This window comes from Natator depressus, chromosome 5 (genome assembly GCF_965152275.1).
Source record: "Natator depressus isolate rNatDep1 chromosome 5, rNatDep2.hap1, whole genome shotgun sequence".
NCBI lineage: Eukaryota > Metazoa > Chordata > Testudines > Cheloniidae > Natator > Natator depressus.
The window spans coordinates 52101726-52129430 of record NC_134238.1 but is presented as its reverse complement, the minus strand read 5'-3'; the positions used below and the strand labels follow the sequence as shown (position 1 = coordinate 52129430).

The following is a 27705-nucleotide window of genomic DNA, read 5'->3' as shown; positions in this document are numbered from 1 at the left end:
GGACTTTCAATTATACCACAATGTTAATATCAATATAATAAGGAATGTGCAATAGAAGTGACAGGTGTATGCAGAGTAGGCTGTTTTCAAATGTTACTATAGCTATTCTATATTAACCCCTTCCCTAATGCAACATTTGGAACAATAGGATTGTGAAAAGAAAATAACAAGTTTGTGAAAGCAGCACTGTGTCTGCATTTTGAATCAAAGACCTGGTGAACTATGCAGATGGGAAGCAGTTTTACAAATGCAAACCCAAAGCCTGCAAAATGTCAGGTTACAGAAGAAAGTAGATTTTCACTACAATTTAAGGGAAATGCATCTAAAATCATAAAAGCAAAAATCTGATTTGTTTCATTTAAAACAAAGAAAAGAAAAGAAAGGACAAAACAATTGCAATTACATCTTTTGGGGGGTGGGGGGGCGGGGATGGGAAGTCATTTCAGCTTGAAATGAATTAAAGTGCCCAAGTTCTAAACTCCTTAAAACGGGCTTTAAGAGAGAAGCCCTGACAGACTGCATTTTAACCGCAGCAGCACAGTTGGGTGCTGTTATAATAGACATTTTTTTAATAACTTGGATCAAAGCTTAATAGCCAGCAGCATCAAGCCACTGGTGGCTTGGACTACACAAGAGAACTAATTAAATGTAAAGGGCCATAGCCTCAAAAAGGCACAACATGTAATCCCCCAAATGGGAACCTGAGTGAGAGGGCTGAAAACATTTGCACTTCACAACACTGCAAAATGGCAAGAAGCTCGCTATTATTTATTTTGGGCATTAGACTAAGTTTCTTACAACCACCTCCCAATGTGTGCTCATAAGCAAATTCTATAGAAATGTACAGGTGTGGAAAATATGAGGATTCAGTGGATACAGGTTCTTTCCATAGAGCTGGCTGTTTGCTGCAGAATAGAAGCTTCCATTTAAACATGATTGTAAACCCTGCTCAGAATGTGGAGCAGTTACTCCCATAAGTAGTTTCTCTGAATTCAGTGGGACTGCTTATGGGAGTAGCGGTTCCCCAATGTGAGTAAGGGGTTCGCAATCCAGACCAAAAAAAATATTTAGCCCGTCTAGTGATGGAGATTGTGTTTACACTATAAATCAGTGCACTATTGTTTCGTTTCCTCCACAGCCAGCTAAATAGGATAGCACCATCACAGATCTGAACCTCCCCTTTCCGTTCAAAGGAGCATCACTTCAAAGGAGTACTTGGCAAGTGGAGAGCGTGGAACAATGTTATGTTGTGCTCTGAATTGTCCATGTCTAGAAGGTGGACTACGGCACCCCTTGGGGTACGCAGACCTGTTCCAGGGGTACATCAACTCATCTAGATATTTACCTAGTTTTACAACAGGCTACATGAAAAGCACGAGGGAAGTGAGTACACTCTAAAATTTCATAAAGAAAAGGACTTGTTTATACTTCTCTAAATACTATATACTGAAATGTAAGTACAATATTTATATTCCAATTGATTTATTTTATAATTGTATAGTAAGAATGAGAAAGTCACCAATTTTTCAGTACAGCATGCTGTGACACTTTATGACTGATTTTATAAGCAAGTAGTTTTTAAGTGAGGTGAAACTTGGGGGTACACAAGACAAATCAGACTCCTGAAAGGGGTACAGTAGTTTGGAAAGGTTGAGAGCCCACTGGAAGGGGCTGCAGCTTCCTTGTGGGCCTACACAGTTAGTCTCTGGTAGAGTGTATGATAATAGTACAACCTGAAGTTGATCACTGTGGATCAATACACTTGGTCCTAATCACAGAACAAGCATAGTCTCTTGGCAAGCCAAAGATGGGGAAAAAAGCTTTTTTTTTTTTTTTTTTTACGACTGTTGCTATCTACTAGGAACACTAATGAGTGCAAAAAGACTATATCACCTTGTTGATCATAAGTAAGGTTGTGAGTTTGTCATGGAGCTCACGGAAGTCACAGATTCTGTGACTTTACTTGACCTCCATGACTTCTGCAGCAGCTGGTGCGCCTGGCCGGAGGGCAGCTCAGGCAGGCCCTGCACCAGCCACTGCTGGGGCCGTGCCCCACCGCCCAGCAGCAGCAGAGTTTGGGTGTGGGGGGACAGGGGATTGGGGTACGGAACAGGGTGAGGCAGACTCTGGGAAGCGCTTACCCAGGGGGCTCCCTGGAAGCGGCGACATCCCCCTCACTCAGCTCCTAGGCGGAGGTGTGGCCGGGCAGCTCTGCATGCTGCTTCTGCTCAGCGTGCCAGCTTCGCAGCTTCCATTGCCCGGTAACCCAAACTCTGCTGCTGCTGGGAGGGGGAAGGTGTGGAGCCAGGTAGGGAGCCTGCTGGCCCCGCCAACCTCCCCCACCAGCACCAGCGGGGGTCCCAGGCCACACGCCACCACCCAGCCCCCTCCCCCAAGTTTTAGTCAGGGGTATATAGTGAATTTTTGTTTACTGCCCGTGACCTGTCCATGACTTTTACTAAAAATATCCATGACTAAAATGTAGCCTTAGTCATAAGTCCTTTAGAGGACAGAGTCTGAAATATAGCCAACAGCTTAAAGTGTTTCCTTTTTCCAACCAACATCTCTTCTAGTTTACCTTGGCTGAGCTTGCACCATCCATGTACTTACATATTATTATTATTTACTATTTTCATTACCGTGCACTTAGGAACCCTAGTCATGGACCCCATTGTGCTAGGTGCTGTACAAACAGAACCAAAAGGTGGTCCCTATCCCAAAGAGCTTACAATCTAAGTATCAGACAAGAGATGGATTGACAGACTGATGGGGGAATACCAGGGAACAATGAGACAATATTGGTCAGCATCATAGGCAGTGGTCTCAGCTCACCAGCAGCCTTAGCACTGGGTTAGTAAGGTGCCAGATTCCCATTGCATTCACTGGTACCTAATAGCTTTGTGAGCAATAGCAGTGAAAGTGACCACAATATTGTAAATTTCTCTTGGGAGCAGTTGGAATTCTATGCACTTCAGAAACAGCAAGTAAAACAGAAATTCATTCTTCCACTGCTTTGGAAGTGCTTTGCAATGGAAGGGGAGACTTAAGTCTTTTTCTTCTTCATAGGTGGAGCATTTTGGAGTAGCATCACAGTGAAATTTGCAAGACACTGGTCTGTGTAATACAACTGCTTCTCAAAAGCTATTGAACCCTTATGAAACTGATGATCTTCTTCTCATTTTCTGTCTGCTACATTCACCAACTCCCCAGGTACATTTCCCACTCACCAGGGACAAATGGGTGGATATATTTTTGCAGGTCTTGATTAGCAAGTAACATAGAATATTTTATGAAGCTATACTTCTCAAATATATCTGATGTTTCTTTGTTTGTCTTATATTAATATTCCTTCTAATCCAACTGTAACTGTCACTTTTTTAAACACAAAGTGTTAACGTAATGGTGTGCAAATTTGAGGAAAAACATTTGGATATTTCTGTTGACGCTGGCCAGGAGCCATGAATTAGGCACTGCAGTTATAAAATATTCTATAGATCATACAGGCTTGCACTGTCCAATATTTTTATTGCAAACAATGGAAAGACCTAGATTTCTACAGGTTATCAAACTGTTGCATGGAAGGGACCCTGACAAAAACCTCACTTGAATTTGTGCACAATCAATACATCTTATATTTTGTGGAAAATACAAGAGCTTGTTTTATTCTGTGATTCTACTGTTATCCATGCAATGTTAAATTGCAGATCTAAATGGGAGGAAAATGTAAATAAATAAATAATTGAACAGGACATAGTAGAGAGACAGAGAGCCTGGAGCACTAGGCCTGGTGCAAAACCTGGTGCCTAAACCACAGGCTGTGAGCCAAAGTCAGGCCATATATTAAAGCAAATGCTTACAAGTTCACAATCCGATACATGAACTTAGCAAAGTTGCCTCTAGCATTGCTAAAATACAGGTGTTCCTACGAAGTACTAGGCACTAGATATTTACATAAATATATTTCAGAAGGCTAGTACAGATACACCCCCATCTGGTACAAGATAAGATGGTTTGACAGAATAATGAATAGGGATGTTTTGTCCAAGATATCAGGACAAGGTACAAGAGAAAGTAACAAACAAATGCCATGAAATATGTAAGGTGCTACATAACTTGTTTATCCCAGTTGTTTGTCTCAGTCTGTAAATGACAGTGTACCTTGCCTTAACCCTTTGTGTGGCCGAATGGACAGCAGAAACTACCACTGCTGACTGTGCCGCTCCTTGCCATGGGGCACTCATGGGTGAATGTACTTGTACAAGTTGTGCTAGTCGCTAGGACTGTGCCTTGAGGGCAATAAACCTGGCTGAGTCCCTTTGTCACTGAACCGTGCCTGTGGTCTTTCCCTCGGAGTAACATCGAGGTCTGCTGAATTAGCAGTCTGTGCTCTCTGCTAGTGCTGATAACACAAGAGCTCCAAGGACAGAAGCACTAAGCAGCTGTAACAGCTTAGGAGCCTTGACAGTGTTGCAACAACAACATTCCTCCCCAACGACACAGGAAACATAAAAGCAATGTTATTAAAAAAAAATTGTAGGTGTTGTTTGCTCCAAGGAGTGAGTGCTACAAGGAGAAGCTAATACAGTCTGGGACGGAATCATCTTTTAGGCCTAAGGACTGTGGACTGTGTGCATCTTCCCCTTCTCTCCCCAAACCTCATCCCTGAACCACTCACCTCCTCCCCAAGGTTCATTCAGTCCCCACCCATCCCCCAGCATCGATCCTTGGAAAGGTGAACAGGCCTGAGTAGGGCACTGGGAAAGGAGAGCAGTACTGCTGAGGCATATGTACACTTCTTCCTTGTGGGAAGGGAAGACTATTTTATGGAGGAAACCTGTTGTGCCCAGAACCAGGAAGTATTATCTGGCCCCAACTTCACTACATGTTTAGTGCCACAGAGTTAACATTACTATAAAAAACTTGACTTTTTAAACACATTACTTTGGAACAGTTTGTCTGTTACCTGAACATCATGTTCATGTTATTTTCTCTGATAGTCACAGAAAGCAATTCTGAACATATCTGACTCTCACAGGCAAGTGGAGTAAACATTTTTCATAGCTAAAAGATTATGCACGTGCTTTTCTCCCTACAAATTCAGGCATCAAGTTCAGTCTCTCATGCTAGGCAGTTAAAGGAAATGCTACACAGATGTCTGTCATAAAAATGCTATCTAGCAGCTTAATTTTTACTGGATCTAGCAAAAAGTTGATAATTGAAGTTATCCCTTCTCCGTGCCATTTTACTAAATGAAGTATTTCTCAAGACATTGTTTGTGCCACTGATGAAATACAGATTGAAAGCAAAGAATTATCAACTAAACAGATACTTTACCACTACAGTTGGTCAACAGAAAATTATTTCTTTGGATGGTGTCTGCACTTCACATTCTTTCTTCACTTAAATGCATGCTACAAGGCTGGCTACTTTCTAAATCTATTACCTATGTAAATTGTGTTAGAAGGTCTTCAAAAAACCCATACACTCGCACTACAGAGTTGGAGACTAATTACTCTATGGTGCTGAGAACCTCAGCTCCCACTGAAGACAACAAGTATGTCAGTTATCTGCTTTTATCTATCTTTGATTATCTTACCCTATAGTAGAGATAAATGGCTCAGGTGAGAGAAACCATACAAAATCAATAATCCTGAAGGGAAATCCTTAAGTATCTGGTAGCTGTCAGTGTAAGGCAGTTTTTATGCCCTGACAGCATTCCCTCTACAGAGATTTGCACACACAGCATTTGACACACCAAGCTGAAAATTCGTATGATGTGAAGTTTTATAGAGTGTATTGTGAAATGGGCAATCACTATACGATGTACTCCCACTTCTCCAGTCTTAGGAGGATTAATCAACTTAATTTTCACACTCAACTACCTGAGGTTAAGAGCAACCCAGTAAATTTCAATGAATTCTGCTGGATGTTATAAAAATAGTTTTGCTCCATTTGTGCACTACAAAAATAGAGCAAAAAACTCTCTTGATTGCAGGTAAAACCTTTTTTTTTTTTTTTTTTTTTACTACAGACTATGAACTGTCAGCAATTACATTTTAAATCCCAGCAATCTTTACATGTACATAATGATTCCTGGAACTTAAAATGTAATTGTTGACAGTTCACATACTGTAAAAAAGGTTCAGATACTGTAAAATGGCTATAGTTATGCAAAGTATGTAATTTGTCATTTCATAAACAACGACATTTCCTTCATTTACGCTACATGCTTTTTAATACTTCCTTTAATTTGAAATGTCAGCATTATACTCTGCTTCAATAGAGGGCTTTTTTTTAAATGCTTGTAAATTGGCTTGTCACAAAGCAATTTGTCAGGTAGTGTTTTGTCGTCATTATAGTTTATTCATGTAACATAATTGGCCTGCTCGCAATATCGCCAATGAGAACAACATATTCTGTCTTACCTGATGCTAATGTAGAAGGCTGTGTTAAATTTTCACATTCCTCATCTGTGCTGCCATCATAATCTCTCTCTCTTTCAACAGCAGTTTGGACAGTAGCCATGCTATCCCTAGAACAACAGAAAGGTAATTTTCCATCTGTTAGCTGCTATTTCTACAGCACTTTACAGACAGAGGTCAATACTAGGTCCCTATCCTGAAGACTTCACAACTTAGATAAACAAACTAGATAGATAATGTCCTAAAAGGAAGTGGGGTCAGACCGGATTAAAACAATGTCATTGATTTAACGTGTGTCTCTTAGCAGTTCCATGATTTTTTTTTGGTTTGGATTTTTTTTTTCTAAGTAAATGTTATTTGCTTCTTAAGTAAATATTTCCAATCACCTCACTATTAACACTTCTTTAAGGAGGAAAGGCATTTTGGAAGAAGAGAGTTTTTAAGAGGCACTTGAGCAACTAGTGAAGGCAGGTTGGAGTGGGTATAGGGATCAATTGTACTCTGACACAAAACACTATCCATTTCCACCTCCTACCCCCTGCCCAAGAAATAATTTGAAATATTTCAGGAAACATTTACAGTTAAGTAAATCTCTGTATTCAATTTTAATTAAACACCTTTCATTGAAGCCATACCACTCAGAAACTTAGCCCTGGTCAGTGCTTAGATAAGAGACATTCAGTGACACCTCAGGTAGTGGCTAATTTACTCTTCCTTTTGAGTCTGTATTTAACAAAGCACCTCATAACATATGATGATTTATTAATTGTTATTACATTGAAACAATGATTACACTACCATCTATTAAAACTCAGTAAATACAAATGAAACCTATGTATGTGCCAGGCACAACAAATAACTTGAGCAAATTAACAAATACCTTGCATGTGTTGTATCCTCTGCAGGTTCCTGAGCTTCTTTTAACAACTTTTGTAAATTTCTTATCTTTGCTTTCTTTTCATTGAGCACAAGAATAAATCTTTTGTAAAGATCTGCCTCCAGTTCTTCTTTAGCTTCCACACATTTTTCCAGCCTAAAATATAACAATAGTTAATATCTTCACATTTTACTAACAATGTTCTATAGTAATACCAGCCCTCCTAAAATATAATTAGGAAGAGAGGTACATAGGAATTGCCATTATGGATCACACCAACTGTCCATCAAGTTCAGCGTTTTGTCCCCAAAAAAGGTCAATAGAAGCTGCTTCAGAGGAACATGAAAAAAGCCCTACAGGAGGCAGTTATATAATAATCTGCCCACAGGGAAAGTTTCTCCCTAACCCCTGTTTCTTAGAGGTTAGCTTATGTGTATACTATACAGACAGCTACATGTTAGATATCAGAGTTATTTAGATTGAATGGTGAATTCAGCATAGCGTGTATAATTTAGAAGGATACACTGAGATTATAAATAGAGAGTTATGGTCAAATTCCATGGGCCCAAAATTTAAGCCTATTCATTCTGATTTGCATTTTTAATGTATATTTATATACAGGAAAAAAACAAGCCCTCCAAATGTGTTGAAACTATCTTAAAATTCCAGCTGATGATCCTGGCAACTCATGCAAAACCACTTAATTTTTGTCAGGATTCCAGAAGCAGGTGTGTATGTTACATGAACATTTGCCCACTTATTGTCCCTTTGGTCCTATGAAGTCTTTGTTCCTCTGGTGCAGCAGGATATTGAAACTGATTCAGCAGAACCACTGAAGCAGGATTTGTGGCAATTTCAATTTCCTACTGGCATACAAACAACTACAATGCTAACAAACCCTATGTTGTGCTGTTTGTTTTATTTGAGTTGTACAGCAAGACAGCTGAGATTTTTAAGACACTCACAGCCCTAATTTTGGAGAGTAAATGACTTTTTTTCTGTATCTAATGTAAACTACTTTTTAGAGGGATACCTAATTCTATATGTAAAAATCTTAAGAGTTCTGCTGAATGACATCTTGGAATAGGGTCAACCTCAAGTTTTTATATGATATCTAAATATAAGGGGGTTAGTTTGTTTTGGCTTTTAAATAAAAAATGGATTGACCTTAAATTTCAATCAAGAATCTAAAATCAACAAAATAAATAGTGTATAAATAAATATATAGTGTCCAGTAAATAAGGAATGGGGCCACAATATGAATAAAAAAGTCCTGTGCATTGAATGAAGTAGAGGTCCTGTGAAAAACATGGTAATCTAACAGGCAACTTTAATGCTGGTATTTCCTAGGTTTTTAGTTCTTGACTTTGCAACTTAAGTGTTTTTAAAGTAGATTTGTGTGTGTAATATATAAATAAATATACAAGCTAGTAATGATCTTACTGCTCATTGCAGACTTCAGAACATAGACATGGTAGGTAAAGTAATAAAGCAAATGATGATTAAATACCACAAATGTATGGACAATATCAGAACGATGTCAGAGATGGTCCAGGTGTCCTTAATCCTGCTTTTGGGGGGAGGGGGGGCTGGACTAGATGGCCTCTTGAGATCCCTCCCAGACCTACATTTCTATGATTCTATCTTCCATTGGACTGATATATAAGAGAGTTGTGATGAAGAGGCTGATTCTGGAAGACATGCCATTTTTCACAGTTAGAACATTCAAAAGCATTTTTCAAAAATTTGTGGGTTTTTATTCAATAGCTATTGAAAAACTACCGGTAAGTTATAAAAACGGAAGTGTCAACACTGTAATAGCATTATATTTTTTCAATGTGTATTTAAAACAAATATTGGTTATTTTGTCATTTTTATATGAAATGCCTATAAAATGAAAAAGACAAAAGAAAGGAATCTTATGAAGTATTAACTTAGTCTGCTGTGATATGCTTTTGGGATATGTTTGATAGTTGATAAATAATTCATCTAATTTAAATGCAAATCATGCTGAACATCATTACCATATAGATCGGTTCAATAATTCTTAAAAGAAACATCATATGTACTAATCAACTACCAGGAGACTTTCCATCTATAAATGGGAATTTTAACCGTTTAATGGAACAATATACACCAAAATGTTAAAGCACAGTACAAAGAGTCACAAGCCCTAGCAGTGACATCTTTATCCAGTTTTGGGGTGGAGGGAGAGTGCCAAAACCCACTACCTGATTAAATAAAGATTCAGCATAAAAGCAAGATGGTTTAAAATGCCAAGCCAAATTAATCCTTGGTGTAATATCATTGACTTCAACAGGGTTGAAATTAACCATTATCTCCATTTACGTATATGAACTGCATATACAAGTGTAGGTTTCAGAGTAATAGCCGTGTTAGTCTGTATTCGCAAAAAGAAAAGGAGTACTTGTGGCACCTTAGAGACTAACCAATTTATTTGAGCATAAGCTTTTGTGAGCTACAGCTCACTTCGTTGGATGCATACTGTGGAAAGTGTAGAAGATCTTTTTATACACACAAAGCATGAAAAAATACCTCCCCCCACCCCACTGTCCTGCTGGTAATAGCTTATCTAAAGTGATCACTCTTCTTACAATGTGTATGATAATCAAGGTGGGCCATTTCCAGCACAAATCCAGGGTTTAACAAGAACATCTGGGGGGGGGGGGGGGGTTAGGAAAAAACAAGGGGAAATAGGTTACCTTGCATAATGACTTAGCCACTCCCAGTCTCTATTCAAGCCTAAGTTAATTGTATCCAATTTGCAAATGAATTCCAATTCAACAGTCTCTCGCTGGAGTCTGGTTTTGAAGTTTTTTTGTTCTAATATCGCAACTTTCATGTCTGTAATCGCGTGACCAGAGAGATTGAAGTGTTCTCCGACTGGTTTATGAATGTTATAATTCTTGACATCTGATTTGTGTCCATTTATTCTTTTACGTAGAGACTGTCCAGTTTGACCAATGTACATGGCAGAGGGGCATTGCTGGCACATGATGGCATATATCACACTGGTGGATGTGCAGGTGAACGAGCCTCTGATAGTGTGGCTGATGTTATTAGGCCCTGTGATGGTGTCCCCTGAATAGATATGTGGGCACAGTTGGCAACGGGCTTTGTTGCAAGGATAGGTTCCTGGGTTAGTGGTTCTGTTGTGTGGTATGTGGTTGCTGGTGAGTATTCGCTTCAGGTTGGGGGGCTGTCTGTAGGCAAGGACTGGCCTGTCTCCCAAGATTTGTGAGAGTATTGGGTCATCCTTCAGGATAGGTTGTAGATCCTTAATAATGCGTTGGAGGGGTTTTAGTTGGGGGCTGAAGGTTACGGCTAGTGGCGTTCTGTTATTTTCTTTGTTAGGCCTGTCCTGTACTAGGTGACTTCTGGGAACTCTTCTGGCTCTATCAATCTGTTTCTTCACTTCTGCAGGTTGGTATTGTAGTTGTAAGAATGCTTGATAGAGATCTTGTAGGTGTTTGTCTCTGTCTGGGGGGTTGGAGCAAATGCAGTTGTATCGCAGAGCTTGGCTGTAGACAATGGATCATGTGGTGTGGTCAGGGTGAAAGCTGGAGGCATGTAGGTAGGAATAGGGGTCAGTAGGTTTCCAGTATAGGGTGGTGTTTATGTGACCATCGTTTATTAGCACTGTAGTGTCCAGGAAGTGGATCTCTTGTGTGGACTGGACCAGGATGAGGTTGATGGTGGGATGGAAATTGTTGAAATCATGGTGGAATTCCTCAAGGGCTTCTTTTCCCTGGGTCCAGATGATGAAGATGTCATCAATATAGCACAAGTAGAGTAGGGGCGTTAGGGGACGAGAGCTGAGGAAGCGTTGTTCTAAGTCAGCCATAAAAATGTTGGCATACTGTGGGACCATGCGGGTACCCATAGCAGTGCCGCTGATTTGAAGGTATATATTGTCCCCAAATGTAAAATAGTTATGGGTAAGGACAAAGTCACAAAGTTCAGCCACCAGCTTAGTCGTGACATTATCGGGGATAGTGTTCTTGATGGCTTGTAGTCCATCTTTGTGTGGAATGTTGGTGTAGAGGGCTTCTACATCCATTAAACCCTGGATTTGTGCTGGAAATGGCCCACCTTGATTATCATACACATTGTAAGGAGAGTGATCACTTTAGATAAGCTATTACCAGCAGGAGAGTGGGGTGGGGGGAGGTATTTTTTCATGCTTTGTGTGTATAAAAAGATCTTCTACACTTTCCACAGTATGCATCCGATGAAGTGAGCTGTAGCTCACGAAAGCTTATGTTCAAATAAATTGGTTAGTCTCTAAGGAGCCACAAGTACTCCTTTTCTTTTTGCGAATACAAGTGTAAAATATGACATTAAGTGTATCAAATCCTTCAGTGAGGAAAAAGAAGACTCCCTTCCCGCAATGGGAATAGTAACCAAATAAAGGGTAAATCAAAACAACACTAGTCAACAAAAACTAATGTTGTTTGGTACCATAGCCTTGAGATCATCTGATTTATTCAATTTACTAGTAGCAGTCTCCTGATTTAACCAAAGGCGGATTGCATGCAATGCAATTTCAATGAAGGACGCTTGACTCTGGAAATCACTTTCCCCCTTAATATGGCAAGAGCCAAAGGGCCCAATCCTGCAAAAGTTCTACTTGTACAGACCCTTACACCTGTGAGAACTAAGCAAAGGATTAAATTTCAGTCGTTCACCAGCTACAAACGCAACCTTTCATTGCAATTTGTCACCCACTGGTGCCTATATGGGATTTGTTTCACAGAAGTCACATCTCCACAGTCCCATGTACATAAGCTACTCATCTCAAACAAAGCTTTTAAATTTAATAAAAAAGTGAAATCACAAGTGAAAAAAGCTAATGGCCATAGACATTTTTATTAGTCTTATTTGCACATGCTTTTCAAGTTCCATAATCAAAGCGATCTTGGAGTTAATAGAAGCATGATACTTTTAATATGTCAAGTTGGGATGATAGCAGTCAAAACACAACCACAACCTACTGAAAACAACTGGTGTTAGTAATGGTTGCCATTTGAAGACAAGTAATACTGGTGACCTAATTTATGGTTCCGATTTTCTGTCACTACATTTGACCATAATATAAATTGACAGTTTACTTGACTATAACTCATCTATATTAATTTTACCTGGTTAGTATAGAAGACACACTACATACAAAACAGAAACTTATCTTTATTTTCCGGGATTTAGGAAACTTTTCTATTAAAGATGCTTAGTATTGCTCTATATTTACCAATGTAATAATCTATATAAAACAAAAACATTATTCTAGTTTGATATTTTAACTCACCTACCCAGTGTGTGTGTTTGTATACTCATGCACAAAGGATATTCAAGATAATCCTTACTGAATTTTCTATGTATGTTAAAACACAAGGAAACTGAACAAATTCATATTTAAACAAATGTTAACTAGATTCCAAAGTTATTATGTAGCTAAAAGCAGTTAGGTGGCAAGAACTCAGTTCAGTCCAGCGCCTAACTAATGGCAATGGTTTCCATGGCATTCGTCTCTATATTTGGATATTGCCAATGACTCGGGGTGGCAGTATTTTATTTATTTAATTTTTTAAAAAAATTAGTGCAACAGTTCAAACTTGTAAACTATAATTTCTCAACTGCTTTCAGCATATTCAACTGTAAACTAGATAGGTTTATTGATTAATTTTAATATAAGAAGCCTTGCAATGACACTATCTATATCGTACCTCTAAAACAGAAAAACTGCTTTACAGTTGAATCCTGCACTTAGCTGTTGGCAAGTAGAAGGCAGTTGACTAGATGGGATTCGAGGACACCCAGCTCCTCACTGGAGATGCTCAGCACATTTTGTATGCTATATAATTGTGACTAGGTATTTAAATATTTTATTTATTTATTTTAAGGTCAGACTTGACAAAGCCCTGGCTGGGATGATTTAGTTGGGATTGGTCCTGTTCTGGGCAGGGGGTTGGACTAGATGGCCTCCAGAGGTCCCTTCCAACTCTGTTATTCTATGATTCTATGATTCTATGAAATAGTTTAAAGTTAAGATGTAATAATCACTGTTTGTTGTGGAATTATCAATTACAAGTGCCACAGCACTACACAAAACAAAATGGCATTTAATGCAGTGCAAAACATTAATTATAAAAAGTTATTGTTTACTACACTGTTAAACTATTAAGTAGTCAAACACTACTAGTGAGGCTGTATATTTGTCATGACAAAACTTTCAGGACAAACTCTGTGACCATTTTTTATTCTTCTTTTTTAAAAAAAGATATGGTCTTTGTCGCCCTACCCAGCACACCATTGAGTTAATTTCTTCCATGAATATTTCTAAATTTGGCACTCTATTGACAAATACAAATATCTTGCTTAAAATAATGTGATCTTGTGCAATTTTTTTTTAAATTTGTGTCTTCCTCCCCGCTCCCTTGCAAGACATTCACGACCCTTCTGATACTTTGACAATATAGCTGGCTTTAATTACTGTCAAATTACATTCTCTTCCCCTCTTGCCCCCCATGGCCCCAGGAATAATCTAGTTTAAAATGTAAATCACAACTGAAATAGAAATCAAGACAAGCAAAATAACGCTTATCATTAAGGGACCTATGCAGAAGAAAACGCACACTGCATTCTGCAGGAGGGGGAAAGGGAGAGTGAAGATATTTCTGGCTACATAAAGCTACAATCAGCATTATATGTTAGCAACTCAGGTGTTGCCTGCCACCTTGAAATAAGAAGAAGCCTCTACAGATGTGTAACCTATAAGCTGTTACGGCCCAAAACACTATCAATAGGTGCATTTCATTTTGAAAATATCTTAAATATATAGTGCCCATCAGTATAACCTACACTTTGTTGCATAGGTAAACTGCAAACACATATTTCACAGTAACAGCCGTGTTAGTCTGTATTCACAAAAAGAAAAGGAGTACTTGTGGCACCTTAGAGACTAACCAATTTATTTGAGCATGAGCTTTCGTGAGCTACAGCTCACTTCATCATGCTCAAATAAATTGGTTAGTCTCTAAGGTGCCACAAGTACTCCTTTTCTTTTTGCAAACACATAGTATATAAAGAATATCTTATTGATGCATTTTTCAACCTACAGTCCTTGCACGTCATTCCAATCACTTAGAAGCCTTTCATTTTCCTTTTGCAGATGCTCCTTTTCGGCATGTAGTTCTGCTACACAGTCGAGGCAGTGGCAAATCAGCTCTTTGATGACTTCAGTTGGACTTAAGACTTTTTGTAGCTTCAGTGATCCAAGTCTAAACTGGGACACAAGGAAAAACTGAGTTACTTTGCTGGATCTAAAAAGGTCAAAAAACCCAGCTTCAATCAACTCCAGACATGCTCTTAACAGGCATCAGCGTATTGTATGATTACAATCCCTGTTAAAATTACAACAGAATGGCAACAAAAGTAAGCCTCTTGAGTAAGTATGTGGCAAGTGGGATAAAGAACCATTTGCTTATATGTCTAATTTATCTACATTTGTATACAGTCTTAGGTGCATATAGGGTATCCATTACCACAGTATCTACACACTGATAAATCAGTACCAAGAGAGCCGAGTATATGCTACACTAACAATCTGCTCCCTAACAAAGAGAAAAAATTAACTGCAGGAAGATGCAACAAGATATCTCAGGTGCTGAGCAAAAGGCAGTTTTAATGTAGTGCAGAGCTATAGGAAAAGAATTCTGTAAGGCATTTATAACATTATTCTTATTATACTAACTGATGAAGTATCTAGAAAGCTATTTGCCACCTATTGCAGGAAACAGAACAGCCATAGGACAACAGAAATATGAAGAAGTCCAATGAGCATTATGTAAATTCATAATAAAGATCTCTGGGTTTAATATAGCACCACAGGTTTCTTTGGTGCTTTAAAGATCTATAAGAAGGGAAGAAGCCCATCCCAGGAGCTTTCCCTCCAGGGACCCTCTCCAACAAACCCTTAATCATGCAAGTAGTCCTTTAATCATGCAGACAGTCCCAATTACTTCAAATGGGATGACTCACATAAGTAAAGATTTACAAGATAGGGCATTTTGGCAGCAGTGAAGTTTCTTTGCTGTTGAAGATGCTATCGAAAATGTAGAAATGGTGTTGTAGAAAGGAATGGTTGAAAATGTAGAACAATTCTTACTAATGTCAATGTTCCAATATAGAACAAATTATTAGTTTTTTTATTTTAAAGTAAACTATTTTATTTTATATTTGGACTCATTGTCCTGTGGACAATCCTGACCTCTATAGGATGCAAGTGATTCTGGTATGGCTAGCAGTTGCAACTGTGGTGAAATGACCTGAACTAGATGAAGTTTGGCTGGACAAAACTTCAATCAGATCTGACAAGTCCTTCTGAGCTTTTTCTAGAAACTCACCAAAAAGTTTCACCCAGAAGTTGGGTCTGCATCTGGAGCGCACAGCCACATATTTTTCCATGCAAGGGTGTTGCACCAGAGAGATCAAGCAGAGAATCTAATGATGTCTCAAGAAGTATCATAGATGAAGGCTAATCCTTTTGTATGGGAGTTTTTGAAAGAAATCAGCTTTTTCTTATTAGTGCTCTCCTAGTCTTATGGGACCTCTTCTGAGAGTGCAAGACGAACTTCCCCAAAATAATTCCTACAGCAGGTCCTTCAGGAAAACATCCAACCTTGATTTAAAAACTGTCAGTAAGGAAGAATCCACCATGACTCTGGGTAAGTTATTCCAGTGGTTAATGACCATCTCTTTTAAAAAATGTACACCTTATTTTCAGTCTGAATTTGTCTAGCTTCAACTTCCAGCCATTGGATCATGTTATACCTTTCTCTGCTAGATCGAAGAGCCCATTATTAAATATTTGTTCCTGATGTAGATATTTATAGACTGTGATTGAGTCACCTCAACGTCACTTTGAGGTAGCTGGTATGAGGAAATGTGAGCCATCTTAGGAGGTGAGAGGTGCCCACTACTGGGAGCATCCATAGGACTTACCTTTGTATAGGCATGGCCCAAAGGGATAGTAAAGTCAGCCAAGGATATCTGCAAAGAGTGTAGACTCTGCCTAGTTTCTTGGAATCCTTAAAAGATTCACAAGACTGTTTTGGTATTTTGTGACATTATTAATTAACAGTCCTCTTTTATAGCGTAAGTAAAAATAAAAACAACAGGTCTTCAGAAAACACCGGCAATTTTACATGCCAAGGAAGGGTTTAGTCTGCACAGCATATCTTGCTGCACAAAGAATACAAGACTTTAAGAGGGGTAGGTCATCCTGTCTATCCCATTTTCACTTTTCCTCTGTTTTCTCTCTACTCTACTCCACCTTAATCAGGAGAGGCTGGCAGCTAATATAAAAACAGTCAAAGGGGAAAACTGACAACAGCATTATATTAATTCTTCAGTCTAGATTTAATTTTTACTTAATTAATCATTGCAGTTGTGCAACTTACTGCAAACAAGCAATGAAACTATCATAAAATCACTGTCTTTAGTAAGTAGAAGATCATCAGGAAATGTGTTGAAAATGAAGGTTTAGTCTAGCACTGAGCATGTGAACCTGTTCTAAATGTAAATGTACACTTCACAATACACAAGTTTCCTTTATGTTGTACAAAACTGCTATTTAAGGTTAAATAGAACAGATGACAAGATGAGTTTTATTTATTTTTAGAAGTTAGATTACATTATCAGTAACCCGCCAAGTGACATTGTATTCCCTGGATATCCGACTTGCCCGACAGCATTAACAAAGATAGACTTGTGTAAAGGAAACTGTTTTTCATCACTTGCAAGTCACACCAGGCCAAATGGATAAAGACTTCATGCCACACTGATACTAGACAAAGATGTAAAAATATAGTAGCACAGATAAATGAAATGCAACCTTTCTGCCCTCTTAACTTTGATTAGAGAGAAAAGATCTAGAAAGTTTAAAAGATTTTGCCATGTAAATTACTTGGAATATAATGAATTCAGATAAATTAAATTAAAATGTTTATTCAGAACAATGAAATGTGGTGCATCTTACAGTTTTCTTTCTGTTGTTACGTGTTATGTAATGAATTCTGATTACAAGACTAACAGGAAATGAAATTTATTTCTACAAAGCAGACCAATAATGAAATATTTTATTTGTAAGATTTCAAGATAGCAAATACGATGTGATTACACTGATGTAGCATCACTCTCACCCATATTTTTCATGAACTATGTAATCCCACCCTGACTAGTGCAGTGAGGGAGAGATGAGATTCAGCCAGGTACCTCCTTTCCTTCAGGTATTCTACCTGCTATGGAAGGGTTCCTCAGGGCAGACAGGGGAGGTCACACTGCAGAAAACAGTAGAGGAGCAGCATTCAACCTAATGAGCTAATCAGCTAGGACAGGGTGCTAGACATATCTCCTGAGCTGCATATTGCAGCTCCTTGGAGATGAAGTGCATTAGCTAGAGCACTAGCTGGCTATCTCTTTTTAAGTGGTTTTTTTTAATGCTATGGGAGATTCTGCCGTGTTCTTTGAATGAGGGTGCGGAAAGTGAAAGAAACTCTCTACATCCCTTTCCCTGCTGTAAACCAGTGCAGTAAAGGGCAGGATTTAGCTGTATCATTTTAATAGGAACTGGTCATCATGGTAAAAGCAATGGGTATTGTGTATCTTCTTACATAAAACAAGCTTAAGACAGAGTAAAGCATAATAAATAAAAAATTATATCATATAATCTATATCCTTTTTCTTCAGCTAAGTGTTAGGTAGCAGGGTGGTAAGAACATTCATCCGGTCTACATTACAGCTTCCCCTACTCCTACCATCAATAGAGATGCAGCAGTTAAGAAAACACTATCAAGTTTTTCTAGAGTACATATGGCCCCAGTAAGATAAAAATGTCACGACAGTGACTATATATATGCCTTTGGTTAGATTAAGGCAAGTAAACCTTCTTCTTACAGACACATATACCAAATATGCTGAAGAGAGCTCTTATTGTGTTTCCTGAATATAAAACTATTTGGTTCAATGAGCCATCATACTGTCAATTTAACAAACATAGAAAATGTTAACATGCACTATCAATAGTAACACTATTATCTGATTAAGATACAAACTGGTTTCATTTCTCTCTTGTAAGGAGGCAAGTGCTGAGACTGATAAGTAATTCATAAAGAGTGATAAAACTGCTAGATTAGTTAAAATGTTCATCCCTCATTTCTAGCCATTTGTTTGGACGCAAACTACTGACTATTCACAAGAGAATAGAGAGAGAGAGAGAATAAAATCTCAAGCCAGTTGTACTCTGAGGTCATATTTATTGTACAGTCACTGAATCCCAAACTGGAGAGCAAACAGCTGAAAGTACATAGACGTAAAAAAAAGCCACGAAGACGGAAGTTCAAAGAACTTGAAAATAAAACTGCAGTTATAGACTAGAATACTCATTACATATTTATACTGCTGTATCTTTCAGAAGCCCCATTGTAGTGGGCATTCCACAAATACATAGTAGGAGCTAGTCCCCGCCTGAAGGAGTTTACAGTCTATCCATTTAGGGGCTGAACTGCCCTCTCCCATGCAGGAGAAGGATAAGAGGAGAAAACTCAAACCTTGCAGATCTCAAGTGATCCACAGAAGCCAAGGCTGTCCACAGAGGGGCCTTTGCATCTATAACAGTTCTGGAACTCATCTCTGGGATAAACTGAGGGATAGTGCCACAGAACCGTCCCCATTTTTGCAATGCAGACATTTCAACACTCTGCTGGTGCATCAGAACCAGAAACTAAACAGCTAGACACAATCCATAAAAGTGAAATCAACTAGTTTGTTTTCATTATTGACAGTGAGAAAAGTACAATCAAATGTGAATATAAAGTGAAAAGTAATTTCAATTCTCAAATTTCTGGCAATGTTGAACATTTAAGGCCCAAATCCTGCAAATATTTACACACATCACTTTATTCACATGAGTGGTCCCAATGGGACCAATAAGACATTTGTGTGAGTAAAGTTAAACATGCAGCACTCCAGCAATCAGCTGCAACACAGGAGCTTAAGTGTGCACAGAATCAGAACCTCACGTTACTGTAATACAGAGGCCAAATTAAAAACAAATGATTTTTAAGCTGACATTGATCCTTTACATTCATATATATTTTTTCACCACCTATGTAAAATATTGGTATATGATATATCTTAAAACTATTTCAATTATTACTATTCTTAATTATTGGTAGCACACAAAGCCCTTAAGCGAGATTGAGGCCTCAACAAGCTAGATATGGACAAACACACAGTAAGACATAGGGCCTGTCCTGGAGAGTTTACAATCTAAATAGACAATACAGAAAAAGGGAAAGGGAAACAAAGGCACAAAGTGATTAAAGCACTTGCCAAAGCTGCAAAACTCGGATTAGAACACAGGAGAGTTGGAGGTTTTGCCATTGATTTCAGTGGAGCCAGGATTTCACTCCAGGCATCCTCATTCCCAGCCCAATGCCCCAAGCCCTGCTGCTTCCTTACATTTATTTTAAAATGTTGCTGAATCCAAAGCAAAAAGAAACAGAAAGAAACTAGTTCTATTACTAAGAGAGGCGGGGACAAAATCATTGATAGCTGTAAATTGGATGAGATTATGGACTGATATTTTTTCAAATCTGATTTAAATATGGAAGTTGGGACCTTGCAAAACTAGCTAATGATTAAAAAATGGGAAAGCAAATATGTGGAAAATATGCAGAAGCATCTTTATACAAAGAAAAGGAGGAATTAGTCTCTCTGAGAATAACTATGGTGAGACCACAGTGGAGTAAGTAGTTCAGACCTTTGCTCTTCATTGCCAGAAAGACAGCAAAGCTGAAGAGAGTTCTTGGAAGATCCACCGAAGTGATTAAAGGGCAAAAATGTGCATACAAATATGGAAGCTGGGGTAAGATCTCACTATAAATCATGTCCTGAACTTTCTGACTAGTGTGTGATTGAAAGCTCAACTTTAACCCTGTATTAATGCAGTATGGCTTGGATCAATTTTCCCCTTAAGAGTATAGGTTTCATTTTTCCACATTGAATCTCACTTGTTAATTTCTGCATATTATTGAAGTCATAGAATCACAGAATATCAGGGTTGGAAGGGACCTCAAGAGGTCATCTAGTCCAAGCCCCTTCTCAAAGCAGGACCAATCCCCAATTTTTGCCCCAGATCCCTAAATGGCCTCTCTAGATCAATTTGTATTTTCTTGCTATCATTCCAGCTGGTTGCAACTCTAGCTTTGTATCATCTGCAGATGTAATTAATTCACTTTCTACTTCCTCTTTCAGATCATTCATGAAAATATTAAATAAAAAAGGACTCAGCATTGAACCATTAAGCACTTCACTCAAACAGGGACTGACCAGAACTGCTGGAGGTCCCAACAGACAATGAATTGCCTGTTGCTGATCCATCATTTCTGTCATCACCCTCTGTCTTTGGTGGTGGTGCTGGTTTTTATTTCAGAGACAGAGTGACAGAGAGTGAGAACTCTTTAGGAACATGCCACCTCAGCTTCTCATGAAATTATGCTCAGCCCCAGACCAATATCTTCAAGTCTATTAGAAACTTAAAAGTGACATTGTCATTTCTCTCATACTTCCCCGCACCCGCCCAAATCTCTCTTCTGATTTACTGATGACAGAAGTTCTGCTATTAGCTAACTGTAAGGGTGTGGTATGGATACAGGCTATCCTTTCAAGTAAGCTAGATAGTTTACAAATATTTCATCCAACTTTCTTTTAAGTAAATTCTTTCTAAATTACTGGATGTTCAAGGGACTACATTCATTTGAGGCAATATCTCACACGTCAGTTAAGTATGATGCAATGCATCTTTGGATGAAAAATTTGCAAAATTGCACCAACAACAAAAATTGCAGAATCCTATGATTCTCTAACTGTCCTGGGATTAAATCTTATGTGAACTTTAAAGAGATACTAATTGGTATATCAGGATGAAAATTTGCCATTGTTAGAAATTACCTTGAACAGATGAGGTTGCTACAGTAATCCATGCATTCATCGTTTCTAGGCTCAACCAGCTCCTATCAAGGGGAGGAAGAACAGTTTGGGTTTGTCCACTCCCATTGCTATGGTTCCCACCATTAGGCACCTCTGCTTCAGTGCTTGAACCCTAAGGTAATAAGACTTAGATCGCTATAAACTACTACACCTCTCTCTATCTGGCCTGGACTAGAAATTTATTGAAGAAGCTACAACTGGTACACAATGTGTTATACCAATAAAATAAAAACCATCAGGATCTTATTAAAGGGGAAAAGGCAAAATGCCACATTTATTGTGAATACAGAAAGAATCATAGTAAGCAGTTAGTTATAGCTATAACATTCCATTCAATTTCATATTTATTCACACATTCATTCATACACACACACACACAGGTTCTGCAAGGTTGTTATCATAAGTTACTAGCCTTAGAGTTGCTCATGCCAAGCCACTGGCCAGGTAGCCTGGACATGAGAAGGGAGCAGGGCCTTGTCAGATGCTCGTCTGATGCTCCTGGAAGTTGGTTTGCAGAATCAGACCCCAAAGTTCTCACTTTCTAGAGTCCATTTTTATAGGAATTTCTTCCTATGCCAGTCTATGGGAATTGCTTCATCATGCTGTTGCTGAATCAATCAGCAGATGGCACATTCCTGACAGCTCCATGCTGCCAGATGTTATCTTGTTCTTTGGTTCTCCCATTCTTGAGGCTGTTGGGTGGATTCCAGTCTGCCCTCTGGGGGTCCTCTGGTTATTTCCACTTGACGCCTTCTTCAGCCGATGGACACTGGATTCTTAAGCTGGCACCTCCCTGATCATTCAGTTATTATCCACACCAAGCATCCATCCACATACATCCTCTATCTCTATTTTAATACAATTGTTAACATAGCAAGATGAATACAACAAAAGGGCGGGGAGTGTCTGGGTGCTGTTTCTGTTGTTACAGAGTATTGCTTTGAGTCTCTCTCTGTGTGAGTAGTTGTTGTTACAAAGAATTGCTTTGAGAACAGACTATGTCTTAGAATGTACTAACACAATTAGCAGCTTGCAAGTTTCACACATAGAGGGAGAGAAACAGTACCAAAAGCCAAGAGACCTCTTAATTAGTAATACCCTGGAATTTAAACTATGGGGAAACAAATTCATTTGTGATTTTAATACAGAACTTCTTTAATATGATCCAACAAATGCAGTAGCCCATCTCCTGAACAGAAGGATTCGAAGAGCACATATCACACCAGTACTCAAGAGCCTGCACCGGTTCCGCATGCACTGCTGCATCCAACTCAAGGCTCCAGTACTGATGTATAAAGCATTCAATGGGATTGGCCCACATTACCTCAAAGCAGTGATGAGCCACCAAAATCTTAACAACCGGTTCCCTATAAAAAGTTGGGATTTAAGGGATGTGCCCCAGTATGTATTTTTTGTACCAACAGGGTTACCATACGTCCGTATTTTCCTGGGAGGAATTTTTAAATTTTAAAAATTCCTCCCGGACAGCGATTTAAGAACCAAAAAGCCTGACCTGCCTGGGAAAATACGGATGTATGTTAACTCTGCCTAAAGTTTTTTTTTAAAAAGATGGGCCTGAACTAGAAATGAGCTCTGTTTCACATGTGTGGGTCCCCGCCACTCCCTGGGGGTGTGCTAGGGTGACCAGATATCCTGATTTTATAGGGACAGTCCCGATTTTGGGGTCTTTTTCTTATATAGGCTCCTATTACCCCCCCACCCCTGTCCTGATTTTTCACACTTGCTCTCTGGTCACCCTAGGGTGTGCACATGTGTGGGTCCCAGCTGCTCCCTGCCCCCATCATTGAAGCAGGTGTGCAGGGTTACTGCCCTGGGAACTGCAGGGCACCACTGGACGTGGGGTCAGCTGCAGACAGGGGCGTGGGGCAGGGCTAGCTGGAGGCAGGGGGTGCGGAGCTGGCTGGAGACAGGAGGTTGCAGGGTTGGCTGGAGGCTACGGGGTGCGGGGCTGGCTGGAGACAGGGGCTGGCTATGGGCAGGGCAGGGGTGCGGCAGGGGCTGGTGCGGGCAGGACAGGGGCTGGAGACAGGGGCTGGGTGCGGGCAGGGCAGGGGGTGCGTGCGGCAGGGGTTGGCTGGATACAGAGCAGGGGGTGCGGCAGGGGCTGGCTGCAGGCAGGGGGTGCAGGGCTGGCTGGAAACAGGGCAGGGGGTGCGTGCGGCAGGGCCTGGTTGCACGCAGGGCAGGGGGTGCGGGGGTGGCTGGAGACGGGATGGCTGCAGGCAGGCGGTGCAGCAGGGGCTGGCTGGAGGCAGGGGATGCGGGGATGGCTGGAGGCAGGGCAGGGGGTGGCTAGAGATGGGGGCTGGCTGCAGGCAGTGTGGTGGGTACTCACGGGAAGAGCAGCAGGACGCAGCCCAGGCCCCGCAGAGCAGCCGGGGACCCACCAGGCAGCATCGGGAGCCCCAGGGCCAGGGGAGCAGGAGCAGCAGCAACAGGGCTTGTGTCCAGGGCCAGGCGGCAGCCCACATGGCTCCCGCAGCGCAGAGCCCCCGGCGGCCGGAGGAGGAATTACATCACTTCCCGGCCGGAGCCCATCAAAGCCTCAGCGCCCCCTGCAGGGAAGCAGGTTAACAACCAGTTCTAAAACTGCTTCAAAATTTAACAACCGGTTCACGCGAATCGGTGCGAACCGGCTCCAGCTCACCACTGCCTTGAAGACTGCCCTTCTTCACAGTATCACCACCAGGCAGAATATATTTACAAGAACCTAGACACATACTCAAGAGGCAGAAACAAGAGGCAGAACCTTCTCAACAGAAAGCCTAAGAATGGGGAAAAGCCCTCCAACGGAGAAACCCTACCCTTGTCATCTTCAGGGCACACTGTAAGAAACATGACCTTTTCAGAGCATCCCTCCCACAACCAGAACAGAAGAACACTTGATAGCACATGCAAAAGTAATAAAGATGATGAAACCAAGAATAGGACAGATCAGGAAGATAAAAGACCTGCTTACAATTAGAGTAAACAGAACACACACACAAGCTCTCACTGAGCCAGATTCTCTTCTGATATTACTCTATTGAAGCCAGTGGAGTTAAACCAGCAGAGAATTTGGCCCACTATGATTTTCAATATTTGTATAGAACTCAGATGCTGTAGAGACAAGCATTCAGAAACACTGACAACTGAACAGACAAATGGACAAGAAAATTAGAGAGATTATTGTTCTTGATGAGGAATTATATTAATGTACTTGTTTGCAGTGTTATATATTGTGGTACCAATACAGCTGCAACAAGGGAATATCTTTTACTGAATCAACTTCTGTTGGTGGAAGAGATGTTTTTGAGCTCCACAGAGCTCTTCTTCAGGTCTGAAGAACAGCTTTGTGGAGCTCAAAAGCTTGTCTCACTCATTAATATAGTTATTAGCTCATGATCACTGGTGCCAAGATTTTATTATACATTATATCCCATTATTAAGAAGTAAATGTAGGATCCTTTCGTTGGGTCTGAATTTTTGGCTATGATTTTCTCCACATTACTTAAGCATCTACTTGACAATCCTTTTTAGCAGTATTTGTTGCAGAAAATCTGTTTAGGGAGTTAAAATCTCCCATGAGCACAATATCATATGAGGAGGATCTTTGATACTTGGTTCAGAAACTCAGTTCTTGCTCTCTTTCAGTACTGATGGTCTACAGCAGCTGCATACTGCGGTTTCTCTTTTGTATGTTGTAATCTTAAAACTTGCCCCACATTGTTGTTGATGCCGTCTCCATTTTGAAACTGCATCTGGCTCCATAGGTGCTGGGACTTGGAGTGTGGGGATTGATGCCACACCCCCTGGCTTGAATAGGTTTCCATTATATGCAGGGTTTATGGTTTGGTTCAATGGCTCTCAGCACCCCCACTATAAAAATTTGTTCCAGCTCCCCTGTCTGTCTGCCTGCTTTTGAAATCATTCTCACATACATTTCTCCACCTCTGTCTCTTCCTCTCCTATAAGGATTATACCCATCAATATTAACATTCTAGATGTGTGAAGGATTCCATCGAGTTTAAATTACATGAGCTAAACTGTATTTCTCTATGATGTAGAATTACCTTAAGTTCATCTTGCTTGTTTCCCCTTTTCTTTCTTGCATCTGGAAATGAGTGATTTATTTTATCACACTCCTTTTCTTGTAAAAAGAAAAGGAGGACTTGTGGCACCTTAGAGACTAACCAATTTATTTGAGCATAAGCTTTTGTGAGCTACAGCTCACTTCATCGGATGCATTACCGTGCTATGCAGTAGTGCCAATTCCAATGCATTTTGGTCTTTGGGCACCCTCCAAGGGGGTGAAGTACATTTAGGCAGTTATCAGTAGTCTGAAATCTTACATAAATATAGCAATTGTCCAAAAAAAGCTGAAAAAGGAATCTTGGTCAGGAAACTGCCCGGCCAAGAGAAGAAATACTTTAGAAAGCAGCAAATATATGCAATTAAACTAAGAAAGAATCCACATACATAGGAATTCCAGTATTCTGTATTCACTAACAGACACAAAATAACTTCCATTTGGAGCTGTCTGATTTAACACCATACCCAAATTTATTTTCAAACTCATTTGTAATGTTTACATTACATGAACATCTATACCTAGAAATTTTTACTGGGATAAAGTATTGAAAATTTGTCAGTACACAACAAGCTTTCCCTCTTATTGCCTTTAGAAGGGAGGACTTTCACTGGACAGCTGGGGAATAAGAGAAATCCAAACACTTGCATGGCAGGAAGGAGGATGTTCCTTCACCCAAACCTTTGATTCTTCGATTCTCTGCTTGGCCATTGTCTGGGTAAAGCAGGATGGGGCCAGGTAGGGGACTGCTGCGTGCTCCCCTTGCCTATCTGAACTAAGCTTGGGCTTTGCACTCCTGGTATGTGAGAGCTAGGGTGGACAATGTAGTGATCCCTTCCAAGGTATAATTAATTAAAATTGTGGTTTGCCATTTAAACCCATCTCATGTGTCTGTCAATCCTTCAGCTACTTATCCTGGTCAATGATCTTAGCTATAACTGGCCCAAAAAATAATTCCATAACAGAAGCTTACAGAGAAACCAGGTCATATGTGGTGGCTAAAAACTGGTGCCAATTAAGTTAGGCAGCCTATGACAGACTCAGGGTGGAAAGAGCTGCCATTCAGGTTTGAGCTGTGACATCCCTATCCAAGTCATTCGAAGTTTGTGAAAATACAAGTCCTCCAGTAAAAAAAGACCCACTAGTTATCATTTATAAAACAACATGGAAAATGCCTATTTTGAAAAAAATGTGGTAGCCAGCATTATACATTAGAAAGGAAAAACAAAGGCTACCAACTTTTTCCCTTTGCAACTCACCTTTCACCTTTTTTACAGTACAATTTATATCAGCAACATTATGTCCTAAAGCCAGTTAGCATTTTTATTTCCTTAAAGTGGAGGGAAATTTATCAGACAACTTAGATCTTAAAAGAGAAATGTTCCCCTTTGGTTGAAATAGATTTAACACATTCTTCTAAACCAAGTATTTTGGTGATCAGAAGATGGAAAAGCACAGTCTATGGTAAAGGGCTCCAGTCAGAGTGGATCTTGAATACTGGATATTTGCCTTCAGCCATTTTAAGTTTTTATGTGTGTGTGTGTGTGGGGGGGGGAGGGAGTGTTCCTAGCCCCTGGTGACTGGAGTGTGGGTGTGTGTGCGCGCGCGCGCGCGCGCAGGCTGGCAGACACACTATCAATGTCCTGCTGTTTTCATAGGCAGCTTCTATCTAAATTTATCTCTTTTAACACCAAGAGGTGTGCTAACTAACTATTAACAAGGAGTTAGAACAACAATAGCTAAGAAATCTCTTGTGGATTGAAGAGATGCAGATACCACAGGGTTCTGTCTCGCAGCCATGGGTGGTAAAGCACTGAGAGTTAATTGAAGCTGCCCCACACTTTCTACCCTCAGCTATGGAGATTGTGATGGATTCCCAGGTACAGGCATGGCCTCAACAGATACTGCTATTCAGAAGAGAATCTGAGCTTGTGTACAAGGAGCACACACATACCAAGAGTGAAATCTGTGTGGACAATCATTCCAAAAAGAACATTTATTTATGCGCATCAGAACCTGAAGCATTCTTCCACTCATATTATACATTACAATGTGTTTTCTTTTTTTTTATGGACACAACCACATCCATATTTTAACGCTTTAAGTGCAGAGTAGAGAGGGAGCACTATTAAATAAAAAGTAAAGGTATGTAATGTGACCAGCCTAAATGGTTAAAATTAACCATTTGTAAATTGATCAGAAATCATTCCTATTCCAGAAATGTAAGGAGTATTGAAATAATTTCC

General features: G+C 39.9%; 1 protein-coding gene across 3 annotated transcripts in view; it reads right to left on the bottom strand.

Moving 5' to 3' along the window:
* The window catches only part of XRCC4 (X-ray repair cross complementing 4), a 284419-nt gene that overhangs the window by 122300 nt on the left and 134414 nt on the right, over window positions 1-27705 (bottom strand). For all 3 annotated transcript variants that reach the window (XM_074952809.1, XM_074952811.1, XM_074952810.1), the window contains exons 4-6: window positions 14436-14602; window positions 7303-7455; window positions 6426-6532 (exon numbers count right to left, since the gene is read on the bottom strand). In XM_074952809.1, the coding sequence (XP_074808910.1) occupies window positions 6426-6532; window positions 7303-7455; window positions 14436-14602 (427 nt within the window). The remainder of the gene's footprint in view (window positions 1-6425; window positions 6533-7302; window positions 7456-14435; window positions 14603-27705) is intronic.